The 24,542-nt window shown below is 32.9% G+C and overlaps 1 protein-coding gene across 4 annotated transcripts in view; it reads right to left on the reverse strand.

Moving 5' to 3' along the window:
- Positions 1–2,178: 2,178 nt before the first annotated feature.
- The window catches only part of LOC138332328 (serine/threonine-protein kinase unc-51-like), a 34,168-nt gene continuing 11,804 nt past the window's right edge, over positions 2,179–24,542 (reverse strand). Inside the window, exons 4-27 of one of the 4 annotated variants that reach the window (XM_069280381.1) lie at positions 22,111–22,143; positions 21,755–21,791; positions 21,386–21,436; positions 20,861–20,986; positions 20,494–20,567; positions 19,728–19,888; positions 19,243–19,325; positions 18,480–18,530; positions 17,750–18,078; positions 17,242–17,287; positions 16,745–16,802; positions 15,052–15,328; positions 14,477–14,570; positions 13,762–13,884; positions 12,006–12,206; positions 11,662–11,799; positions 11,094–11,347; positions 10,556–10,681; positions 10,202–10,251; positions 9,813–9,931; positions 9,057–9,208; positions 8,607–8,651; positions 8,234–8,324; positions 2,179–7,976 (exon numbers count right to left, since the gene is read on the reverse strand). In XM_069280381.1, coding sequence (XP_069136482.1) covers positions 7,894–7,976; positions 8,234–8,324; positions 8,607–8,651; positions 9,057–9,208; positions 9,813–9,931; positions 10,202–10,251; positions 10,556–10,681; positions 11,094–11,347; positions 11,662–11,799; positions 12,006–12,206; positions 13,762–13,884; positions 14,477–14,570; positions 15,052–15,328; positions 16,745–16,802; positions 17,242–17,287; positions 17,750–18,078; positions 18,480–18,530; positions 19,243–19,325; positions 19,728–19,888; positions 20,494–20,567; positions 20,861–20,986; positions 21,386–21,436; positions 21,755–21,791; positions 22,111–22,143 — 2,802 coding nt within the window. In that variant the 3' untranslated portion in view covers positions 2,179–7,893. Of the gene's footprint in view, positions 7,977–8,233; positions 8,325–8,606; positions 8,652–9,056; positions 9,209–9,812; positions 9,932–10,201; positions 10,252–10,555; positions 10,682–11,093; positions 11,348–11,661; positions 11,806–12,005; positions 12,207–13,761; positions 13,885–14,476; positions 14,571–15,051; positions 15,329–16,744; positions 16,803–17,241; positions 17,288–17,749; positions 18,079–18,479; positions 18,531–19,242; positions 19,326–19,727; positions 19,889–20,262; positions 20,275–20,493; positions 20,568–20,860; positions 20,987–21,385; positions 21,437–21,754; positions 21,792–22,110; positions 22,144–24,542 lie in introns of those variants that run through there. The other 3 variants (XM_069280380.1, XM_069280383.1, XM_069280382.1) reach the window with 3 other exon arrangements.

A 24,542-nucleotide genomic window follows, 5' to 3' on the forward strand; every position in this document is an offset into this window, starting at 1 on the left:
ACATATCCTGCTAAAATATGTTCTTAATAATGATTATTATATTTTCGTAAATTCAATTTCCATCTTGTTAAGTCTGGAAGCTTTTAAAAAGATTTCAGGTTGGGGAGATTCCATATACATCTTGAAGTATCTGTCTCGGATTTTTACATATGTTAGTTGAGCTCCTTTTCTCTTAATTATGAAGTTCTGCCAATCTAAACCCATTGTACAATATAGTTTTTCAAGATTTATTTTCAAAATAAATCAAAATCAAATATATTAAATTTGTTCTTACCTTTAATACTATCTGAAGTGTTATAATGACATTGTTGATATTTTGGTTTGTTTTAAACAGTTTGTAGAGCAGATTTATTTTAGTTTATAGAGTGTGATATGATGTCACCGTCACTGTGTAAGGGGAGATAACTATGATATTAAATCATAACTAATTCTATTTTATTGTCCTTTTCTTGTTTCAAATAATGATACAGTTGGTTATTCCATTTATTCAAAGTCATATATAAAAGTTTACCTAAATGTGATGATCGATGAAGTAGAGTTATCAAACTAAAACTAAATCTATCAAAAATACCAGGAAAATTGGTGGCAAAAACTACCTTTCTGTAACAGCTTTTGATATAAAATGGGAAGATTTAGTGAGTACATGGTATAGAGTTCTGCATTTTAATCTTTGAAGAAATAAAACGTTTTATGTATGGTGTCAGGAAATCTGTCTGTTTTGACTGATTGTTTCCATCACTTTTATCCTATTTACATATTGAGGTATCTATCCACAGTTAACAATATTTGAACAGCTTTACATCTGAAAACCATACTTTTGTTGATTCATTTCTTTCAAGTACATTTGTATTTTGATATACTGTCAGTTAATGTAAGTTGATCCACATTTCTTTTTACAATATCCATCCATTCAGATCTTTTAGATAAATTTTACATGACTACCAGGGTATATAGGGTACTGATGCTTGCCCCACAAAAAAGTCTAAATATTCTATCAGATACTTTTTGTACAATACAAAATCACTATAATGTATTATGTATTATAAATCCAAAGTATTTATCTATAAATCATATTTTTGTTCAATTATTTCAGTTTTATATAATTATGTTTTGAAGATGTAATAACATATATAAATGACATTCATTTGTACATGTAAATGTATACATGTTGATGGAAGTGAAAACACCATAAACAAAAAAAAATACATTTAGTCAATATAATGTACCACTTCTCTAATGTGACACCTTACAAACAGCTACATTCGACACCTTACAAACATCTATAACTAGTGTTTGTGCATTACCACTTGTTTTTACCTTTAATCATGTTTTATAGTTCATGAACTTGATAACATTGTTATAGAATGGTTGTATGTGTATGAACTTTTACTGGTTTAACAAATATCATTTGTGAATTGTATTTCATTTCAAACTAATCACGTCTTCCGTTTGTAAGTTTCTGTATATGAACATTGTGAATAAATAGTTGCTAATATATGTGAGGTGTAATTTCACTAAATTCACAGATCCATCCAAATTCACGAAATTTAATATCAAAATCATGGTTTACATATTACTGTTTGTCGTAAGAATGACGCCTTAAAAGGCTACTGACTCCGAGATAATTTGCGAATTAAATAATTTTAAAACCCATCGAATATGTTCTGAACAGTAAATCACAAAAGTTTACAACTATATAGTAATACATTAATATTTTATATTTACTTATTGTTAAACTACCACATTGTTCTGTGTACTACTTAAGAAACCATTGTTTTTGTGTGTGTATGTTTCTTATTATGAATGCCTTCTATTTCCATGTCCATTTCATTTAAAATATTTAATCATATCTGTGTCATCTGTTTTGTTATGCAATATTTGTTTATCATTATTAAAATGATATGAAGTATGAGTTGATGAGAGTCATTTATTTTTTATACATCTCCCAATGCCCAGTGAAGGTCGGGGATGCAGTGGCCAAATGTATAAAGTGCCTTTGACTCATGTACACTGGTATGTACCACTAATCCCCAACTTTAGGTAGCGAATTTGAAAGCCACATGGAGCAGTTGCCAGCTATTGACTGTTTGTCGATGGCTCTCCTTCACCTCCCAAACTGGCCCCACCTTATGACAGGACATGTGTAACCAAACTACATGAATTGTAATAAGACAGAGAAACATTTGACACATCCATTTATTGACTGATGAGGGTTCATATTACAGTCTAAGATTAAACAAAACTGTCAGTATACATACATGCTATGTATTGACAAAGTCTTAATACAAAAAGTGTTCTTATACCTAGTATCACTGTACTTATCTAAGTACGCCATTTACATACTATTACACATTGGGTGTGATTCTGTTCACTTGTATAACATATAATTCTCACACCAAAAAAATCTTTCTTATGAAAGTCGAGAACATTTTCAGAACCCAATTAGTGACATAGTATAGAACCAATCATTTCATTCTAACTTTACTGGGTTAGGAAGCGATTCAACCACCATCCGACCTTACTGGCTTAATTAGATCAAATAATTCTTTACTTTCAAGGTACTAATGATAATAATGAACCAGTCTATCTATAATAACTGACTGGCTTGAATTAGAAAATAATTTTTTCCATGGTAACAAGATAGAACCTGGCACTGCAGTAAACAGTACTCTACTAACAGCTACATAGTTCAGTTCAATAAACAACTTGTTACCATAGAAACAAGTCAGATGATGAAATCATTGTCTAGCAACACAGGAAACCAGTGAGCCACATGTTGTCATGGGAACAAGTCTAGTAATTAACTTGTGTGTCAATAAGGAGATCAGTGACTCGTCCCTGTGTCCTGATTCCTGTGAATTTACTACTGGAACACATGGGTGAAGTATGTACTGAGCAGCACACATGGCTAGTTCCAGTAGGCAGTTTGGGTTCCAAGTTAAACAAATATTCTATAGAAACATAAATTATCAGCATTTGTAATTAAGAAATAAAATATACGGTATATGATTTATCAAACAAAATCAGGTATAGAACCTTCAATGCCACTGCAAATTCAATCCAAACTAATGGTTTATTACAGCAATAGGTCAGATGTTATATGTCTGTTTTAAACAAAAAGTAGTATGTTTAACTTTGTTCTAATAACATGAATTAATGACATATTCTGTATTTGAAAAATGTGTATGAAAACTCATCAAATATTAATTCAAATTCCAGATAAAATACAGAAATGCCCAATAAGTTAATACTACTTTTTGAAGATGCTTAAATGGTTTATTAAATATCAGAATGAATTCTTGACTTAATTTTTATGAAGTAAATGAATTTGCAGGTGGACATGATAAATCTTGCTACTGGCCAACCATCACAATAGTTTTCAGACAAGTCAATACAAGAGTTGAAAGGTAATGGGAACACTGTCAACGTGATACAATTGACTATATTTCTCTCTCAAGATAATAAATAATGAAAAATATCAGTGATGGGTGACATCTTGTCATAGATGTGATATAAAATGATATTTAACTGGTTGATTTCTTCAGATAAATATTTCATTCTGAAAGAAGATCAAGATTTAATTCATAGCAAAACTTAGAGCACTGTGAAATCAAAATAGTTTTCTACCTTTCTGTAGAACAAATCTTTAAAAAAAAAGTTATGTAAGTTCTGTTTAATTTAAATGGTTTACAAACCATTAGACCTATTAAAATAGTATCCATGAAGGTATATCATTTTCATAACATCCCATTACAAGGTATGGACTTCTCTGCAAACTCATGATTGAAATATAAGAACTGATAGTAACTTTTCTCGGATATTAAAAAGAAATTCAAATCCTTCTTGAATTCCTAATTAAATTGTGCCATTGTTTGGAATAGAAAAACACTAATAAAAAATGATCAGGAAAAAAAATCAACTCTACCATTCTTCTTTCACATCATTTTCTGGAGATTTTTTTTTATCACATATTCTCACTCTCACACAGTAAATGATTTACAAATGATCTCTCTCTCCACAACGTAAATGCCGAGGCTCTCTCTAACAACTATATTGCTTGCCTCTTTATCATAAATACAACAATTTTACTACAAATGACAAATCCACATGCAAATTGTAGGAAAATCACAGTGAACTCACTTTGAAGAATGAATTTAAAAGTACCATTTTCTTTATAATCTGTCACAGGCAACTATTGGATACTGAATTTATTTTCAATAATTTAATATGCCAAGAGCCTTTCAGAGATAATTGGTTGGGATAATTTGAGCTAATTTAAGTTAAATTATTTTTACAGTGATTAATTTGGAAAATGTACGTCATTTCTTGAAAAGTCAAAATGAGTTCAATGTCATACCACCACGAATAACAACATGTTTTTACCACCAAAAATAACCACTTGTTTTTTTTATAATCACAATGGGCACTAGCCACACTGGCTAATCAACATGATAAATTAGTTATGTACAAGCTGGAGCTGTCAAGTCTTAAACATTGAAATGAATTTACCATATCCATCTTGTAATTACACAACTAGGCCAAAATAAAGTGGCTTTTTACCCTATACTTTTTACCATATATAAATACAGTTACCATGTACATGTGTATAGCCTATTTATTTCAGCCCGTGTATAAACACTTCTAGGAACCGTTTCATCCTCATATTAAACTCCATAAAGCAACCACCTGTCTATATAGATTAATCTTAAAACGCTTGTTACATAAACTTGTTTGAAGAAAGGTTCCAGGGGCTTAATACCAGGCATTGCTTATCACCAGATAATATGGTAAGTATGGAAGAACAATGTATAACCTCAACTACACAGATACAAGACAAGCAAACAGAACACAGGAAGAAAATGAGACACATAGAAGCAATGGTAGAAATATGTTAACTCATCCAGTCTATTTCATTCTATTTCTGTACTTGCAATCCAACTGATTTTCATCAATACTTAGATATTCCAGAAAAATAGGAATTTGACTGACCAAGAACTACTCCTATGTCCATACTGTGAGAAAAGAAATAAGTAAGAAACAACAAATGCAGATCTCAATTGCACTATTATATATGCTGAAGGCTACAATCTGATATAGATGTCTTAAAATGTACATATAGTTCTGGGGTATCTCTATGGAATAACAAAGTCTTACAGTAACTCCAGTATCTACTGATCTACACAAGTAATATCTAAATGTTGTCCATCAGAGATATATCTGGACAGTAAACTCTAGTGTTTAAGCTCGAGAGTATTTGTGTTGTTATTCTCATATATATATTCATTTTTATACACAAATTTATCATCCATGCATTTAAATGAGAATCACCTTAATTCTAAATATATTTCCTATTCTCTTTCAAAATCTACATCTTTTATCATATATCTTAAATCACTTTTTAACTTTTTAGCACTTTCTCTGCAATCATGGGGACTTTGGCATTTCAATGACATTTTCTCTATGAATTATAAATCCATTTCTAAAGAACATATCTGTATCATTAATGTTGTAGTATTGTTTAATATTTTGTATTTCTACTTGGCACCCACTTCAGCTATTGTGTTGAACGTTTATCAAAAGTAAGGCTCCGTTAATCCTACGATTTGCCTATTGATCTGTACATACAAACATGATCTCGAAATTTCTCAATAAATTAGAACAAATATCAGTATGACTTAAGCAACAATAAAATATAGAAGCATTGACATTCTAAACTAAAAGGATATGAAATGCATTTTCATTCGGCAAGACAATTCAACAACAATCATATAATTATATATATTGCAATAACTTAAAAGAACAAGCTCACATGCAATGTGAAAGCAGGCTTCTTCTCAGAACAGATCACACAAAAGTCAAAACAACATTAATAAACAAACAGGAAAAACTGTACATCACATACCAAAATCAAACTGAAAGACTACGGTATGTATATAACACACACTAATCACTTGGTCTGTACTAGTCTGTACCCTGTCATCCCTCGACTAGTATATGGGCACCTCCTTACTGACCTCATGTCCAAAGCATTAGTCTAGTCCAATATTGTTCTGCAGGGGCCAGAGGGTCAAAATTATTTGCTAATCTGTACCCTGCCATATCCTCTGACAATTGTGGGCACTTCCTCTTTTAATTCATATCCAAAATAAATAGTCTATTCCAATAATTTCTGAAGGGGTTAAAAGGTCAAGATCATTTACTTATCTGAACCCAATTTTCCTTTATAAGCTTTTGCACGCTACATGTTCAATGTTTAGGTAGTGACGTTCTATGTTGTGCACTAGTAAGTGTGTATAATTAACTGAACACATTCTTCTACCATGTACCACAACCTGAAATACAATACACTTTACTAAATATACAACATACAGTAGGACACACAAATCTCTCTTCGTCATTAATATGTAGAAATCTTAATATCATTGACAAAAACAAGTCATATTTCTTGTCTTTCAAAAAATACCCCATCAGTAATAACCGATGCAAGCCTTTCACATTGCAAGAAAAATTAAATAAAATACCATTCTAGAGATTCGTCATTCTCTTTCACATAAAATTTGTACTAGTCAACACATTTAAAGATTGTGCAGATTATTTGTAAGACAAAATGTGAAATTCTGAGGTAAAAACATATTCTATACCTGGAACTTCAACTGGAATAGCTAATAATAGAGGGAAAAAATAAAATATTTCAAGATGAATAAAATAGTAAAATAAGAATACTATACATAGATTATTTACATATATCTTAAAAGCCAAGCTACACATATGTTGATATCACATGCCAGTTATCTCCCTTATCAATGTGTTGTGTAACATGGATATATCACAAAATGTCTCCATCGACTCTTAATACTGTTGATGGAGATGAATCGAGACAGAGATAATAAATTCTCATAGCTTCTTCGATAATTATGAGCTAAAACAAATAAGTATCTAATAAATATTAGAATATTATTATTTACAGATATTTACATAGCTTTTTTATGATTCTGTTTACATGTGGGAAATGAATAATGCTATATCAGGGCTCTGAATCAAATGATACAAGCTGCATAACATAAACAGAATCCAAAATTTCAAGCTTCCAAATCACTTGTGTAAGCCAGTGATATTCATAATCTTCAGTTGGCACTTCACTATTAAAAAATATGTCAATGAAAATACAGAAGAAATTTTTGTTCCATAAATTCAAGTCCACATTGAAGGAAAACCTGCCACAGAAAGGTCCTACAACATGATATATAAAAGGAAGCTGTGAAATTCTTTAGACAAAAACTCAGTAACTCACTGCTGAAAAAAAAAATGGATTTTTTCACCAAGAAAGTTCCTCTTATTTTCTTTATATGATATTACAGTCAATCTGTAATGTCTTTGGTAGTTTTTGAGGTTGTATAAAAATGAAAGTTTCTTAATTGTCCTTTGTTCAAGATAACTATCTGAACACAAAAAGCAAATTATGCTTTGCATTTTAGCACTTAACTTCATAAAGAAACTTTCAGACAATTTGTTCCTTGTAGATTAAAGTTTGAGCCTATATCATTCATAAAACTATAGGCAGCTGGAGGATTTGTTTATTGTGTCAGTTTGTTGAAAGGGGTGCATAGATATTGTCCAACATAAAATTAAAACTATACATCCGTCAGTCATCTTCTTTCCAATATAAATACCAATGTTTTGAAAATATTCCATGTACTTCTTTGAGAATGATGCAAATTCTGTTTCTCCGTCGATTCTACAACCATCTTCACATTATCAACTGGGGTCAGAAACAGCAACTCAAATAAATAAATAAACTGAACACAAATCCTAGAAGACCTCTGCAGAACATGTCAGTCGCGTGAAGCACAAGACTTTGCTGGGTACAGCTGTAAAATGTGCAGACACCATTTATCAGCTGACAGCCTCGAAGGGTGGTATAAACGCTTGGGGCGCGGTGTGCACGTTAGCTAGTCTCCTTTCCACAGCTTCTTTGTCTGAAATGATATTTTATCCATTTACCAACTTAAAGATAAAAATTAATTAATTTCAAAGTAAATAAGAAACAAAATTTGAGAATATGGTTTCATTCAAACACTTATTCATCTAGATAAATCAAGATTTTAAAATTATTTTGACAAAAGAATTCAAACTTACTAAAATTTATCTATGAATTAAGTGATTCTTCTTGATAATATATTTCTTTTCCGGGACATAACAAATTGGAGTAGAGTGTTGGATGGGTAAAACTTACATTTGTTGAGAAGTTGTTTGTCACGAGCATTACGAGCCTGCTGTGACAGACTATGAAGTAGGAGATGGGCTGTCTGGTATCGCCTGAAACACTGCAACACAAAAGTATCACCTGGATTATATAGACTGATGAGTTATATATAATGTCACGGCATTATTAAGTCACTCATACAAAGTTCAAACGACACGGCTAGAAAATTCATATATCAGCTTTCTAAAATGTGATCATGGAATGGATAATAGACAAAGCAATGAGTACAACTAGCAATTTCAGACATTTTAAGATTGCAATTTGAAAACAGTTATTCAATTTAATTAAAAATTTATATAGTAACAGTGCAAAATTGCCTGGCCAAAACTGAATATCAACATACCTCGTGTGGATTGCCAAAAAGCTCGTCTAATGCAGCATTCTGACACTGGAACAAAGAATAAAACATTTTTAGGCTTGTTAGTACCATATGTGATGCTGTATCATAATAGAGACAGCATAACTCATCATCTCATAGTGCATCAACATACACTATGTAAAACACTTTTTATGTATTGTAAAAATGAAATAATTATATGATGATGATAATTATTGTCATCAAAAAAAACTCCTGATAATATCTCTAAACTTCTATGAATATAACTAAACATTTACAGAAACTGAAATGGTCAATATCAAATCAATCATTGGTTACAGACAAAAGCTGAACAATGAAGGAGTGTAATTGGTGACCACTCATTCTTCCTGATGATATTTCGCACAACATGCCAAGTTATTTGATACAGATTTTTTCATTACTATTTATGAAACACAGAGATATAGTGCTACCTACCATTTCTATAGCATAGTTGTAGATGAGTTTATCAGCAGTAGCTACAGCTAATTGAGGTGTGAGAGTATTCTGGATCCCTGTCCCCAGTCGATGCTGGATCTGTTTACACATGTTCACACACCGATGGTACGATTCATTCATCTGTCGCAACACTGGAAATTGATTGCAATAAATTTCATACAAAAATTGTTGTAATAATGAAAATTTCATTGGAAAATCTAATACAAAATTGCTGTAACAAATTTAAATGGAAAATTGAATACAAATATAATAATCCAAGCTACCAAATTAACGAACTTGTGAAAATTGAGCATTCAAGCAATGCTGATTCAGTTTTATATAAATTTATCATGCAAGCAGAAAAAGCAATTTGGTGCCATTTTCTTTCTGTGACAACACTCTTTTATTAAAAAGAAAGTGATTTAAATATTCTGATTATAAACATAATGTAAATCTAACCATGATGAAGCATTTATCTGCAATAATGTATTCTCAAAACTTTTAACTATTAGATACCCCAGTGAAAGAGTACTTTTTCTCTTCCCTAATAACTTCTCTATCATCTCACATAAGAAATGACATACCACACCATTATAACTTGATAATGGTAATATAGCTGCAACATACTGCCACGGCAGATATCTCCTCCTTCAGAGCATAGTCCTTTTTTCATCAAGGTCATACATATGTATATTGAGTAAACATACATTTGTAAAAGATACCTGAAAGAGTAAGCTGTAGTGACCTCAGCCTTACCGTTTCTGAGAGAGGTGGAGATCTGAAGTCGCTCCTCCTTGATTTCTTTTCGTGCTAATTGAAGCGAGGATGAGAGGAGATGTAGTGACCGTACATACAGCACCAACTGTTCCAGTCGTCTGGAGAAATCAGAGACTTTGTATAATCTTAGCTGACAAAACGGCCAGTATTGGAATCATAATCCAATTTGAAATATTAGTTTATCATCCATACATATAGAGTTAGCATTCTATCTTTTTATATCACAGTTATCTCACATGAAAGCAGGTACTAACAGTGGAAAAAATGTGTCGTTTCCTCTAAAAAAAACACATGACATAACAAACAGTACCTATCCACAAGGGCATTAACTCTGTAATATCCAAATTAGTATATCAGTTTATGCTTACCTTTGTGTATCTGTAAACTTTGGTAACTGTTCTGATGGCAGCGCTTCTCCCTGCAGAACAAAAATATATTTTGTTTTTAAAAGCATTCAACATACTGTATAATGGGTAAACTTTGCCAGTAAATTCAAAACATTAGCGAAATAATTGCTACATTATCATACCATTTTCTGGGCTTTGTTAATTTGTTTAATGTGTACCCTATCCAAAATGGCACCACTCTCTTTTGGCTATACCCAAAATTGATTGCAAATTTTTTTTTTTTTAAATTCCTACCTCCTAATGGATGAAGCGTTCAGCCAGTACTTAAAAGTTTCAAGTTTTACATTATAGATTAGAAATGTTTGTGTTTCTTACCTGTTTAAGGTTGACTGACTCGGTGAAACCCTGAAGTGGTGCGCCTCTAGTCTGTGCCAGTTCTATGATACAGTCTACAAGGTCTAGTACAAAGCTCAGCTTGGCCATCGTCTCGTTGTGGTTGTCCTGTAAAATCATGTATGTCTATCATCTGTAGAACCAAGCCCTATATTGCATTGAATTTTACAATCAGATTAAAACGTTTGTCAGAGCCAAGATAATATAAATCTATGGTCAGACATTCTCTTTCAGTTTAATAGTTGCAGTCTTAAAACTATCATAATCTTAAAAGACCAATCTTATGGTACCCATGTCTGAAATACTTCATAGTGTGTGTACAATAATTTTCTCTCTAGAAGCTTTCCATTAGAGTACAAAAATTCAACACTTCACAGAATTTTTTATTTCACCACCTCACAGAATTTTCAATATCTATTACGATTACTTATACTTTGGACGACTAAACATCACGGAATTACTTATTATATTTTAGTTATAATTCATGTGTTTCTGACTGTGACTATAGCAGTATTCTTACATCCATAAGTGTCTCCTCTGCTAAGCCTGGTGCCACAAATGTCACAGGTCCCTCCATGTTGGAAGGAGACTGTGCAAATATAGCCGAGGGGGGAGGGGAGGGTTCGGTGCTGCGTCTGACGTATGTTGTCGATTTGTCCGTGTCCGAGGGGAGAGATTTATCACTACCAGGAGACCCTAGGGAGCCAACTTTCTCCTTACTACCCCGCCAGCCAGCACTACTGAAGGGCACCACTGAACCCTGGTTATTAAAGGCTGAAAACAAAAACATCTATTTAGAAAGTCCAGAATTTATAAACTTACTTTAGTTCATATTTTGTCAAACAGCCTTAAAAGAAGATTGAAAATTCAATATACACAAGCATGTATAAATGAGTTTTGAACTACAAAATACTTTCGTAATTTTTTTGAAGCGGGTACAGCTGACGAAAATGACTACACCTAAAAAAATAATTCTTCAAATGTCTCAAAATATTAATTTCCTTATAAATTTTAGCAAAATCAAAAATGTTATGTCAACGTTTTGTAATATATCATAATATATCATAAAACTGTCATGTATGACATACGTTGAGGAGGTGTCCCAAAAGCGGCTCTGACAAGCTGTTCTGATAACAGGCTACCTCCCTCCAAGTTATTGAAGACAGTAGGCTCTGTGGCAGAACGTCCCTGTTCCAGCAGGTTACGTCGGACTGTAGGGTTCCCCGCTGTAACTGATGTTAATAAAAAATATATCATATAATCTAATACATTAAAATATTTTTCCAGACCAATTACATAACTAGAAAGTTTTTACAGCAGAAAAACAAGACATTTTTTCAACACTAAGTTTTCGTAAAATTATGTTGACATAGATAAAAATTTATGTAAAATTATAATCGACATAGCTAAAACTTTATGTAAATCGTTTTACCTTGAGCTGGTCCCTTGTATGGCATGGTGGCCATATCATCAGGTACAGTTTTAGGTCGGGGTGTTCCGAAGGGTGCATTGACCGGCTGAGAGTCAAGTCCCTCTGGACTTCTCAAATCCACCTTCCCTAACTTTGGTGGTGACCCAATGATAGCAGGAAGTGAAGTGGGGGCCACTACAGGAAACTGAGGGGAACTGCTTCCTGTCATTATAAAACACATTGAAACCCCTTAAAATAGCTATCAGAGATTTCTTTAGACTTAATATGTTTATCATGAATTGTAAAACTCAATAAAAACAAAAATATTATATAGTACTGATGGAAATTCTTTATAAAGATCAAATTAAAGCACAAGCAGAATTTGTAAGAGCAGCTTTGTTACTTTTATCAGAACAGCTTTGTTTTCAGAACTCTTCATTATTTTCAATGTTGAAATGATTTTTAGTTTCTTTGACATTCATATTTGACCGATCTTGTAACAAATGTTTCTTGACTCGGTGCATTCTCACCCAATTTACGTAGTCAAACTATTAAAATACGCTTAAAGCTGTCTATTTTGAATAAATTACAAGGACATAGTCATTCAGATCCCCCGCCAATGGAGATATCAAAGCTGAAGTAAGTTTGATTGTGGAGACTTCTGTGTATGAAAAAAAAACAGGAAAAAGGAAGTTGAGCTGAAGAAACATGGAGTATAATTCAAGTAGAGCGGGGCTGCAATTGTTGAATCAGGTATACAGCCTTGACATTTATATTAGACTATATACACAAAGATGGGTGGAGTTTTGCAAAGTAACATTTACCATTTACCATGATATTTTCAGCAATGTTTCCATTGTAACGGAAAAAGTGCAAAAAATGAAAACCTAAAAATAGCAAAAGGTACTACTAGACCATAAGACTAATCTCAACCGGTTTTCCAGTTATGCTGCGGAAAAAACCTGGTACAAAAAAATGATATTTTCAGCAATGTTTCCATGGTTACGGAAAAAGTGCAAAAATGAAAACCTAAAAATAGCAAAAGGCACTACTAGACCATGAACAATGTCTATGAAGTTTCATGGAAATATCTCTGCTGGTTTTAGAGTTGTGCTCCGGAAACGATTCTTACACAAAAATCTGCCATTTTCAGCAATGTTTCCATAGTTACAGAAAAAAGTACAAAAAGTGAAAACCTTAAAATAGCAAAAGGCACTACTAGACCATAAGACCAATGTGTCTATGAAGTTTCGTGGAAATATCTCTTCTGGTTTTAGAGTTATGCTCCGGAAACGAACCTGGTACAAAAATATGATATTTTTAGCAATGTTTCCATGGTTACAGAAAAAATGAAAACCTAAAAATAGCAAAAGGCACTACTAGACCATAAGAACAATGTGTGTATGAAGTTTCGTGGAAATATCTCTACTGGTTTTAGAGTTATGCTCCGGAAACCATTTGTACAGACGGACGGACGGAACCCATTTGTTGCTGGGCGGGGGATAATAATCGGAAATAATGATTAATATTACTGCTTTCTACCATCAAGCTGTCAATTTCCTCTTTGCATATTACAGAGTTAGCTCCCTTACAGGTAGATATCCATTACGACGTCACTATTTTGTGGGTGCAATTCACATCTTTTTCTCCCAAAAATATGATGTTATGCTTGCAACACATGACATGACACATTATTACCTACACACAAGGGCAGATACCTCTGTAATATGCAAACACAGAGTTGAAGTCCCAAGAGGGACATGTTTGTTTACCCTACCTGATCTTCGATGAGGTGAGTTGGCCAGACTAGGTGGGGTAGTACTATAACGTGCGGGAGTAGGACCAATGCTACCTCTCTTCCACTGCCCAGTGCTGGGAGGAGTACCAATGGAAAATTTCACTACAAAACAAAGCATTACAATTCAAACAGGGCCTACCAAACACTTTTCCCTTATTAAAAAATCATCATTTCGCAAAATACCAGAGCCATGGGTAATGTACGATTTACCATAAATTAGATGCAATGTCCCACCTTCCGGTGATTGTGACATCGTATTTTTATGTGATTTTTGTGATATTACATTCATCTGAAGGTAGGACATATCAATGATAAATCATACTTTACCAATATCATTTTGGTATCTCAAATTCCAACATATCAAGTACCTACAGAAATGTTCTTCATGAAATGCAATTAAAACTGTAAATTTTCTCAAAATGATACTTTATTAAGTCATTGTAGTAGAATTCCTAACACCAATGAATGATTTTTACATGCTCTTCAACAAATACTGTATATCATGACGTGTGCATTGTAAAAAATATTTGTAGTTCAGTCTTTGGAACATGAATTCATTAATGTATCAACATTTATTGTTTTTATCCTTGTGGTTCTGATCTAAAGCAACCATGAAAACGATTAAAATTTCTACACAATGAAACTTTAACGCCATACAGTAAATCAGATTTGAATGTATAGAGAGGATATATACCAGCTGGAGGAGAGAGAGACCCGATATCAGGTCCACAGAGCTTGGCATCTACTGCCGCGGGAGATGTCTTTATGTCTTTCTTCTCAGTTGAGTCCTACAATACAATAAATTAAAGAGTGAAACTCAATCAAATTATAACTATGCTAATACAAATATTCATATCCTAACAAACCTTAAATAAGCAGTTTTAACAGTTATATTTTTTTAAAATATTTTTAGGATATTAATGTCTTATAAGAAAATTTCAGTTGAGTTCTATACATCATTTTGCTTATTGAGCACAATAATAACACAAACACTTAAAACAAATTGCATGAACGACCACACTACTGACTGAATACCATTTACAAAATATGTCTATTGAAATTTATTATAAACACATAAATTTTCCATAATTACACATGAATAAAATTGCCACTATTATGCTATAATTTATGGTAATATAGATATCATTTATCACATGTAATTTCACTAGCATCTTATCAAATTAACTTCTAACACAATTCAGGAAGTCTATATCTATCAGCATGTTATCAAATGAATTTTTAACACAATTCAGATAGTCTAATACCTACCTTATTTGATCCTGAACTTGAGCCAGTAGGAGAAATGTCCATGCTGTTTTTATGAGGACTTGATGGCGAGCCAGCGGACATTCTGTGGTAGGCTTGTACCTGGCCCGGTACAGGGATAGGTTCCGAGGAGTGGGGTTTGGTAGGAGGGTCAGTCTGCATAGGGAGGGTGGACGGGCGACTAGGACTGGTAGCCTCCTCGGGGGACTTCTTACTAAAGGCTGCTGCCCCAGAGGTGGGGCTCACCTTCACTGCCCCCAGGGGTAGGGATGGGGGTTCTCTGTAAAACAGAAAACAAACATTAGGGCAAGGGAACCTCAGTAATCTTAGTATATATTAATTAAAACACTAAAGAACAATAAGATACTGTAATATACTTATTTTTGAGTGGTATTCTATTTTAGGGTTATCTGGTATCAATAAATCAATAATTAATTAAAATCCTTCAAAATACAAAGTTAAGATACAAAAGAAAGACCTCTCAACAACACCCATGTTTGTTACATTATCAATGTCATTTCATGACATATTAAGGTTTATAAGTATGTATCAATTGTTTATACTGACTTTACAGTAAGGTGATGTGAACAGTTAAGCAACAGTTTACACTGGGTATTATCAATTGTTTATATAAAATGTTCAACTGACTTTACAGTACGGTGATGTGAACAGTTAAGCAACAGTTTACACTGGGTATTATCAATTGTTTATATAAAATGTTCAACTGACTTTACAGTACGGTGATGTGAACAGTTAAGCAACAGTTTACACTGGGTATTATCAATTGTTTATATGAAATGTTCAACTGATTTTACAGTAAGGTGATGTGAACAGTTAAGCAACAGTTTACACTGGGTATTATAAGTATCTAAATGTGACTGAAAATATCATTCTAAACAACATCCCATATACGTCTATCGACAGAACAATTGATTTCACTTCTATCTGTAGAATCCAACTATCCATTTGGTTTATTCTTTCCTCAAAAATGTGCTCTGACAATTTATGGGTGAATTATCTGCAGAAAAATGTTTGACTTTAACCTTTAAACAATATAGTTTTACCTACCAGTCATCTAGGCTGGCTAACTAATAATTAATATGTATTATGTTTTGTAAGACAGAGGGAAGGTTAATAGATCAAGTGGACGACCAGCAGGGGTAACAACACATTATATCCATGTTAAAATGACTGGGACAGCACAATAGATCAACGTTTAATATACAGGGACAACAAAAGAAATCAATGTTAAAGTTATGGCTCTCTCTACAACAAACCAAAGTGACATTTATTTAAAACATCTCATGATCAAGTTTTCTTGAAGAAGAACAGGTGCTGAATGGGTCAAAGGTGAAAAATACTGAATATATAGAAAATTCTGGTGAGAAGACAACATTATACAAATAGCTAATTTCTGTTCAATACTTCTGATGCAGGCATTGTATAGAGTGGGCCCTTGATAATCTAAACATTTGTTTCCCAAGCCTAAACCATCCAAATTATCAATTTTCCAGAATGACGGTTCCATTAACTTATTCAATGATCAAATCCATTCCCTGATAATTCTATCTGGATTGTAGGCTTTCAAAACTAATGGGGTCTGGTTTATCGTGGCGCCATTAGATGATTTAATATCATGAATGACTGACATCCAGAATGTTTTTGCTAGATAATTGTAATTGAAACCTATACTTACGCAGCTTTTACGGACATTTCCTCTGGTGTTGGAGCCTTCGCTGTTTTTTCTCCACTACCTATAACAAGATAATGCTAATATCAGAATATGATAATTCCACAATCATACCATGTACATCAACATATAATAGACACGTATGAAATTATACACCAACGTTACAACAACTAACAGTGGAACCTTGTTTATACCCCAGACACTTTGGTTACCATAGCTTACTCTAAGTGGAATAGGAAAGGAACAGAGTCCAAAACTGATCAGAGCAACATGGATATACTAACTATTAGTAAATATACTTGTCATAAAAAACATGGAGTAGAGGGATTTTATTCTTCAAGTTCAATAAAGTCATTAATTGGCAGTTTGAGGAAGCACAAGGAATAACATAGGGAGACAAATCTTCTGAAATTAATAGGATCTTCAATTGATCGCCGAAGCACCAAAGAGTGTCTAGAATGAACAAGGTTTCAGTGCTGTTTACACCGTGATGAAAATCATACCTTGTAAGTTTTCACATGGTAAACTCACTGGTACCATCACGAAGTCCTGGAAAGAAAGCAGCCTTTTAATATGCTGTATCAGATTTTTACTATCAAACCAAATTAATCTATATCACAGCAAATTCTTTAAGAAAGCCCTCAAATAAATTAGTTTCAATGATCATTTTAGATATGTTTAGATCAATTTAGAAAACAATTATGATGCATTTAGAAATTTTTGAAGTGAGACCTCTGGTATCATTTCCCTATTTCAAATATGCCAAAAGGTAGTATGATACAATAGTTACAACACTAGCAAAATTAGCAAGTGAATTTCAACTAAGAAACATCATCAGGAGCATTAGGAATACATCAATGATTGATCCTTTTAAAACTTGATGTTTAATGATAATCTGTAAAATAATCTGTTTAACAGAAAGGATCAATGCTTCTCTCACACTTATTTATAACTATTCAAATACCAACTTGGCATTACAATAAGAAATCTAGCTATTGTAAATTGACCAACCTCAGTGGGGCTATTACTTCTGGGCGTTTGTCCACCTTTCTCCACCTTGAGAAATCCACCGACTTCTTGTGTAGAGCCATGGATAGCCTCCGCCTCTTCACGCTTGATGACTTGGAGAGGTTTTGGGGGCGTGATCTTGACAGGTGAAGGGACCGGAGGGGGTGCAGGCAGTGGTGCCGATTGTGGGGGAGGAGGGGGTGGAGGTCGGCGAGGGGGTGGGGAAAACTCTGCCCGTCCTGACAAGGGAGAGGCAGACACATGACTAGGAGGTGTGGAGCTTGCTGATGAGAATCCATGACTAGATCGACTGGGTACCGGGACTGGGGAAGCTGTAACAACAATAGTTTTAAGTCATCATTGATCTTCTATTAATTTCATTCACTCTTATAATTCAATCTAACTAGTAAAGACACATCTTTAAAGATAAGTAGCAAATTTTCAGTAATAAATACATTTTTGGCATAATCATGAAATATTTTGAGGAGTATTCATAACATTATTTAATAAATCAGATATTTTCAGTTTTTCAATTTTTTTATAACTAATTGACAATATTGGTATTACTTTTTTCTTTATTTTTACATTCTCTTTGACACAATGTTATCAGTAGCATTATCGTTTGCTGAATTATGTATATGCTGATTAAGAGTGTTTTAATGATTTATTTATTAACATCACAAAGTAAAGCTGAATAAGTTCCACCTTTGTCCACCACTGATAATATACTTACAGGCTTTTATTGCAGGTGGTGGGTTCAGGAAAGGATGAATGAAGAAATCCTCTACAATGTAAAGAAACAATACACATTAAAACAGGAAGTACACACAAACAGGGAAAGTCATTCTGAACGACTCAAGGATGATTCATCCATTCATAATTGTGAATTATACACAAATGAAAACATCAATGGTATGTCGGGAGAACAATCCATATATACATATAACTACTGCTGGTATTTGCTCTATATAAGGTACTAAACTAGTTTATACACATTCAGCCAATTCCATTTATTTGTACCAGATCACTACCATATATAACGGACAGGAAGTTATCAATTTCCTTGATCTTTCCACTACTGTCTCACAAGGTATATCAAGTACAGTGTATCTACACAAAAAGTGTGTTTTGAGATTTAATTACTTTCAACACTCAACATGCATGGGAAATCAAACTTTTTATAAATTTATTTGTAAACATGTCCTACACCATCATATATTTCCCTCTTCCCTTGAGGCTATATACCGTAAACCAACTTTCTTTTGTGTGCTATTTACTTTTACTAATTTCATGATCCATGTAAATTTGTTAAAGATGATCTCCACAAATTAACATCTTCATCATTTTTCTGTTGATAGGAATCCCCATTATTCTTGAAAAAAATGAAATCACAAAATCTAGTAGCGGAGCCCGAAATCAAGTTAATTTACAGTATCCCTGATAAATAGCACAATGTCTGTGCTACTTTCACAACAAAATCCCACACCAGTACCCACCAAAAGCAATCCTGTCTCGAGCATTCCTTTTGAGCATTCGTAGTAAGAGATCTCTCAACCCAGATGATGTATCTTTAGGGACACTGCACAGAGACAATACAACATTATATATAATGATCAAAAATCTTCATTTACGAATCACTTAACATCAAGCCAGATTTAAAGATAGCTGATTTTAATAAAGGTCAAACATATCTCAACCAGGGATTTGAATCACCATAACTATACAATATTATGAATTATAGTAGATTTGTATAATATTGACTTTTTGACGGTCACAATATGTGCTTCTGTTTGAAAATGCCTTAAGATAAGGACTTAATAGTTTCATTGCCTCCATCCATTTAATATTTTTCATTTATCATAAAAATCCAGTAAAACATCTTGTGAGAGCATAATTTCTTTGAATGAGCATTATCACCCCTTTTGGAAAATAATTTACGGAAACTAACAATATAAATTGATGATCTTTCTTGAGTACTTACTTGGGTTTGAGTTCGGCGTGTTTTTCGTAAAAGTGTTTGAGTTGCTGTGGAGTTTGTGCCTGGAAGGGTGCCTTACCCGTCAGACACTGGAACACAATGGTACCGATACTCCACAGGTCTGCCTTAGCATCATACTGCATCGACATTATCACCTCAGGAGCCTGGTGGGTAAATACAGAAACAATGTTATTATTTGATGACTACTTGGTCGCGAAATTTATTGTGCACCAACCACACGATTCATGTACAATAACTGCATTAAAAATTAAACATATCATTCAAAAATATGTCATATCGGAAACTTAATGCAAAATACAACAAAGTAAGAAGATTTAAATTTTATAAGCTGAATTATCTTCAGCAGGGGCCATTAGAAAGATGATACAACCTAACACATATGAGGACTATGAATTATGAAAGAAAGTGCATATGTAATTGAACAAACTGATTCTCAGAATTTTCTTCTCTGTACCATATTCTTTGAAGAACCTACCATATTCATTGGGAAACCTACCATATACATTGGGAAACCTACCATATACATTGGGGAACCTACCATATACTTTGGGTAACCTACCATATACATTGGGGAACCTACTATATACATTGGGGAACCTACCATATACATTGGGAAACCTACCATATACATTGGGGAACCTACCATATACATTGGGGAACCTACCATATACATTTAGGAACCTACCATATACATTGGGGAACCTACCATATACATTTGGGAACCTACCATATACATTGGGGAACCTACCATATACATTGGGGAACCACAAAGCGTTGCTGCCATAACACCATCATGCAGGAATCTTGCGAATCCAAAGTCAGCTGAAAGTGATGAAAACCGGCATTGAATTGCAATAACATTAACTAAACACAATTAATTATATCTAAAATGTCATAAACTGGAGTTATTCAATTAAATAATCAAGTCTTGAAATGACCTCTCAATCATGATCATTGCATATAAAATATGAAAAACAAGTTTGCTACCTCAAATATTTGATATGTGTTTTTGGACAGAAACATTTATAGTGACGAAAATGAGATTAGTTCAGATTCTTCCAGTTTTCCAGTAAATAAATGAGATTAACCTTCAAAAGAATTTCTATTATACTCACCAATCTTAAGTATCATCTCACAAGGTGAGGGGTTTGTTTTGCCTGGAGGATTTTGGAGTAAGATGTTCTGTGGTTTCAAATCTCGATGTACAATTCCTTTGCCATGCAAGGCTCTCATAGCAGCAGCTGTGGACAAAAGAAATCGGAAATTAATAACACATGCACGTACTTCACCTTGACCTACAACTACCATATATTATGATATGAATTATTCTCATATGCATACCTTTTTAATTTGGTCAGGTTTAAGAACTTTGCGAGTAGAAAATTTGATTTTAAGATCATAAAACAAGAATTATGATACAAGAGATTCCATGTAAGTATTTTCATTTGTTAAGTAATTGTATTTATTCTATTATAGATATTTTGTATTGACATTTAACAACGCTGATGTAATTTATATGGTTCATATGTTATGTCATATGTTAAAAAACAGATATAAATGCATTATTGACCTTTATTGGATTTACATAATTGACCTAATTACACATTGCTTGACCTTTGGATGACCTTTGGATGACCTACCTATTTGCCTCAGGAATTGGGATATTGTGTTTTCACTCAATGTCCCCTTTGCTGAAATGATGAAAAAGAATGCATATTTAAATATGTAAATTTTCAAGAAAAAAAAGGAGAGTTTCAAGATAAAAGATGTTATACTTGTTGGTAAATTTTTTTTTTATCATTATATAAACCTTTATTTTGCATCTGTAATAATCTAATCCATCAGTTAATATATATCCCGTACAGACAAATAGAACTTTATCAATTGGCTGTGTTAATTCAACCTTCAATTATGAATCATGAATAAGTTCTTAAGTGGTAAAATACTACTGTCAAAATTAGTCTTATTATGTATTTTTCCTGAATTTTTATTTGAAATTCAATATTCACCTTGCAAAAAATCAGCAAGATCCCCTCCATTGCAGTACTAGAAAACAAATTTTATAATTAAAAGGCACAACTAGATCAGTTTGTATTAAGTTTTATAGCTAAATGATCATGACTACACAAAATTGATCTAATGTTCAAATTGTGTGTTTCTGTATTGTATTGAAATCAATATTCATATTGATCTAATTCATTGAATATATGCATACTTGTCATTAAAAACATTTCCATTATTTTACTTCAAAACTAATCCAAAGTTTATCATTTCTTTCGTGTTTATATAATTTCTATATATAGCTATGATTTCCATTTCTGTCTATTTTTAAACATTACTTTTTCTATATATTTGATAAACTTACCTCCATAACCAGGTAAACATGATTAGTGGTTTCCTGTAAAAAATAAAACACAAGTTATTACTTTTTATTCAAACATCCTACTTCATCTTTATAAAATGTAAATGACATTTTTATAATAAATATTTGCAAAATCACAAGTAAACATGCAGGCACCATGGGGTTTTTTTCCCACTTTTTTTTAATGTTTTTTTTTTTTTAATTCATTTTTTCACCTACATAAAAAAACACAAATGAGAAAAGGGGATTTTTTCTTTAGGAGTTTCTAAATCAGAATTGATACTTTTGTTGAGAAGTTTATTGTAAATATTGACACTGGACCAATAAGACCTCTTAACAGTACTTTCTATTTGGGCAAATATAATTTATTCATGGATTCTACAAACAAATGACTTCATCATATCATGCTCAGAACATTTATGACTTCACTTTCAAGTGTATCAAGGTCACGGATGTTAATATGGTAAGAGACATGTAGTAAGTTCTATATATAACTTTTATATTGCATAAGCCGTTGCTAGGTTAGTGTGTCAGCTGTGTATTGCATTGTTTAATATGTAAATCAGATCTTTTACATCTACATGACATTGTCTTGTCCTGTTACTAGGCAGAACATGCCGTGAATGTCACTGATGAGTTCACCTGGCCAACTTAAGTATATAGTATACACAGGTAAATCATTTACCTGGTTTACATTTCCATGCCTGAGTGGACAGGTCAATCAACACACCTGATTTGTTTGTAACAATCAGCTGATTCTACCATCTATATCAGCTGTATAGGTATATATACCACGTTACTTAAGGCTTAGCTGGACAATAGACACCTGAGTCAGTACTAAAGTTGTCCTAGCTAACACTACAGTGACAATATATCGGACATAAGAACCTGATTAACTACTTCATCTAACAAACAGTTTATAACATCACACATGGCTGATCAAGCTTGTAAGTTTGTTTACATGGTGATGTCCTCATGATCAATGTAACCTTAGCTAAGGCCACAGAAAGGTAAACATCTTTTCTCCAGGTCAGACTGCATATGAACCTTCCTGTGATTACTGGAGATAATGTTTATAACCCTATATCTTACACAGGATTATGAAACAGCTCACAAGTGCTTGACAATAAAATAAAATGACATCATCAATGCATGTAGCAAAGCCGAGACATACCGTGCTGATGACATAATCAATTTTTGACACATATAATAAATGATAATGCTTATTATTGTTGATGAAAAAAAATCAAACTTGGACCTGTCAATGCAAGTGGACAGGGATATCTGGATCATTACATAGGATTTGGTGCTATTCAGCACTCGGCAAGCCTTGTGTTGAGAAGCCAAAATCATACAGGGTTGATCAGATATCCCTTCTATCACTGGCATGCACATGGGGACCCACAGTTAACAGATCTAAACCCTGGGTTGTAGGATGTGGCATACATGATTCAATTACATATCTCATAATTATAAATGTCAGATGATATGGAAAAGCACGACTAATCTATATGTGCATGTATCTGAGGAAAAATAGTAACAACTGACAATAAAAACAACTAAAAGCAGTAAGGATCTACAAACACAATAAATCCATATCACATGTGCATTTGTCCCTTATTAACTCATCGATCATGTAACTTTAACCAAAGCTTATAGATATGTAAAACTTCCTATTATATGTAGCCACAATGAAATCTCTGTACTAGTTAAATACAAATTTTGTAACAGGGGGAATGCAAATTAATGATCAGAAAGTTACTAGAAATCTATTCTCCAGAACACAGAAGCTAACAATACAACTTTTATCTGAACATTAACCAAGTCTGACTGCATATAAGGTGTGTACATATGTGTGTTTCAATAAGATATTAATAAATGTCAACATATACAAATATATATACCGTTTACATTCGACCAAATAAGCGCCCATGTCCCTATAAGTGCCCCTCACCCTTTTTGAGGCTTCAATTTCAATTGCCCATCATAAATAAGGACCAAAACTACATAAAACGGTATAAATTTGCAATAATTTTGACTTATTAGCACCTTTTTATTTTTATCAATTTTTTAAGCACACTGGGCGCTTGTTGGGTTGAATACAGTAGTTGTCATCTGTCGTGACTTGTTCATATTATACATATATATACATTGTATACACAATGAAGATCAGAGTCCACCATAGAAGATCTATGATTAATAAGCAAAGTCATCAATGCATGAAAGACATGACAAACAAATAATAAACCTTAATTCAAACCTTAATGAATTATAAATACAAAGTTTATTTCTATCTTTAGCTTAGCTTCTTGGTCTTACTGAAATAAGTCAAAAATTAAAAGTTTGTTTCTATCTTTAGCTTAGCTTCTTGGTCTTACTGAAATAAGTCAAAAATTAAAAGTTTGTTTCCCAGAATTACTGTAACTATGGTATTC

This window comes from Argopecten irradians, chromosome 9 (genome assembly GCF_041381155.1).
Source record: "Argopecten irradians isolate NY chromosome 9, Ai_NY, whole genome shotgun sequence".
Taxonomy (NCBI): Eukaryota; Metazoa; Mollusca; class Bivalvia; order Pectinida; family Pectinidae; genus Argopecten; species Argopecten irradians.